Source organism: Mesitornis unicolor, unplaced genomic scaffold (genome assembly GCF_000695765.1).
Source record: "Mesitornis unicolor isolate BGI_N332 unplaced genomic scaffold, ASM69576v1 scaffold43585, whole genome shotgun sequence".
Taxonomy (NCBI): Eukaryota; Metazoa; Chordata; class Aves; order Mesitornithiformes; family Mesitornithidae; genus Mesitornis; species Mesitornis unicolor.
Window position 1 is genome coordinate 2,987 of NW_010184259.1, and position 2,187 is coordinate 5,173.

A 2,187-nucleotide genomic window follows, 5' to 3' on the forward strand; every position below is an offset into this window, starting at 1 on the left:
TGGGGCTGGTGTGGAGATCCAACCCCACAAGGTGCCCAGTGCCTTCAGTGAGCAGGGACACCTGCAAGGGGCTGTGGCAGTGGCCAGTTGGGCTCAGGGCTTCACCCTGAGTCTCACACACTTGCTTCACCACCCCCACTTTGCACCGGAATCCAGTCCTGCACCCTCAGATGCCAGAGTGGGAGAAGGATGAGGCTTTGCCTTGCACTGGAGGCACCAAGCCAGGAGTGTGAGGGTCCCCAGGGCTGGAGTAGCCACATCTGGCACGATGCACACTGCGATGGCAATGGAGGAAACTAATCATACAGACACTAGTTATAATATAGGTATTCATGTGGCAAGACGCCTAGGGGAGCAGAGTCCTCAGCGAGAGCCGGAGCAGCCTGTCTCCTCATGCTTGTGAAGCAGCGACATGCGGGAGAAAGTCCGGGAGCAGGTTTTGCACTGGTACTTCTTTACATCTGAATGGGTCTGCAGGTGGGCTCGAAGATTAGAGCGGTCAGCAAAGGCCCGGTTGCAGTGCGTACAGGAAAAGGGCTTTTCACCTGCGGAACAAAGAGAAACGCTCCCAATTAACCAGTGCATCAACACATGGGGAATATCAAAGAAGGAGCCATTCATTAGCCAAAGTTTGTGAAGAGCAGAGTGAAAAGAAGTGCTGGCGGTTATTGTTCAGAGGGAAAGCCGGGCGAGGTATGCACAGCCTTTACTTGAGGAAAGCCGCAGACTTGGGAAGTTCCTACTCCCAGAAAAACCTCTGCTGTGAACCACAGGCAATCAGTGTTGGAAACATCTGCAAGCAGCAAGGCAGTTGCATGTACAACGAAGACACGATATTCGCCTCCTGCCCGCAGCCAAGTGAACCGTGTGCGGAGCGGCAGGAAAGCCAAGCACTGGGTGTTAATTATATCATAGCAGGCAGCGGCTGGAAGGCGCCAGGGCCAATGTACAGCCATTTCCTCCGCTGAAACCCACGCTCCCCCTTCTCCCGCCCGGCTCGCATTGAAAACCCCGGCCAGGGCAAATTCCTCCCAGAAAGACCCTTTTGGAGGAAACAAATGCGTATGCTCAATTTGGAAAGCACAATTAAGTCTTCCCGGCTTCCTTCAGCCATCATCTTTAGTACGTTAAGAGGGTGTGAAATCAGTGCCAAGGCACAATTACGCTCCCCCCCGCTGCCCCACAAAGGATGCTCGGGAGATGCATTGTACAGCCCTGGGGTGGGCTGCAGCTGCGGTGCCCAACAGGTGCAGGGGGTGTCCGGCCTCACGCCGCAGCACCTGCCCACTGGCCCCGCCAGCGGCGCATCTCAGCAGTAGGGGTGCGCTGAGTTGAGCTCATCGCTGCTGAACGCGGTCAAAGACCACGGTGGTGGGCTGGAGTCTAGGGTGCCTGGGTGCGGGCAGAGAGGGATGCTTTGGGCATGGTGGTGCACAGGGAGTGCTCCAGCAGTTCATAGCCCCAGTTTAGGAAATAGAGCCAGAGTGTGCACTGTTGTACTGTGGCCTATGGGCTGGCTTGGCCCTAGCAGCAGCAGCACAGATTTACATGCTGAGCCTTGACCTCGTGGAGAGGATATTTAAAGGACATTTTAAAGAGATGGGCCAAGGGGGTTTGGGAAGCCCTTATCTTCCTAGATAACACCCAGCCCAGTGATTCGCTGGGGGCCGCAGAGCTGGGAAGCGGGAGGTGATAAGGGAAGAAGGGAGGGAGAAGGGCAAGAGCCAGTTACCGGTGTGTGTCCGGATGTGGCCTTGCAGCAGCCAGGGCCGGGAGAAGGCCTTGCCGCACATCTTGCAGACGCAGGGCAGCGTGTGGCTCCGGATGTGCATCTTGAGAGCCCCCAGGCTCACATACTCCTTCTCGCAGTACTTGCAGCTGAAGGATTTCCTGGCTTGCAATTGCTTGTGCTTGGAGAGCCCAGCAAAGGTGGAGTAAGCCTTGGCACACTGGGCACAGCGGAAGCGCTCGGCGGTGGCAGGCACTGAGGCCGGGCTGGGGGGCCCCGAACTCTTGCCTTCATCCTCCTCACTGGAGAGCACCGTCAGGTCCAGGGCAGGGGTCGTGCTCCCCGCCGCCTTGCTGCCCGGGCCGCCTGGGAAGAGGCTGGAGAGGAGCCCTGCGTCCCACACCAGCGGCGGGTAGTAGGCACCGGGGCCGAGCACCTCGGGCGGGGGGATGACCGGC

General features: G+C 58.2%; 1 protein-coding gene across 1 annotated transcript; it reads right to left on the minus strand.

The window, feature by feature from the left end:
• Nucleotides 1–363: 363 nt before the first annotated feature.
• Nucleotides 364–2,183, minus strand: LOC104540574 (protein snail homolog Sna-like; the record flags this gene model as incomplete). Its single annotated transcript, XM_010184410.1, has 2 exons — nt 364–545; nt 1,733–2,183. Coding segments are annotated over 2 exons (633 nt in total), but the record flags the coding sequence as incomplete, so codon positions are not given.
• Between the last annotated feature and the right edge of the window lie 4 nt (nt 2,184–2,187).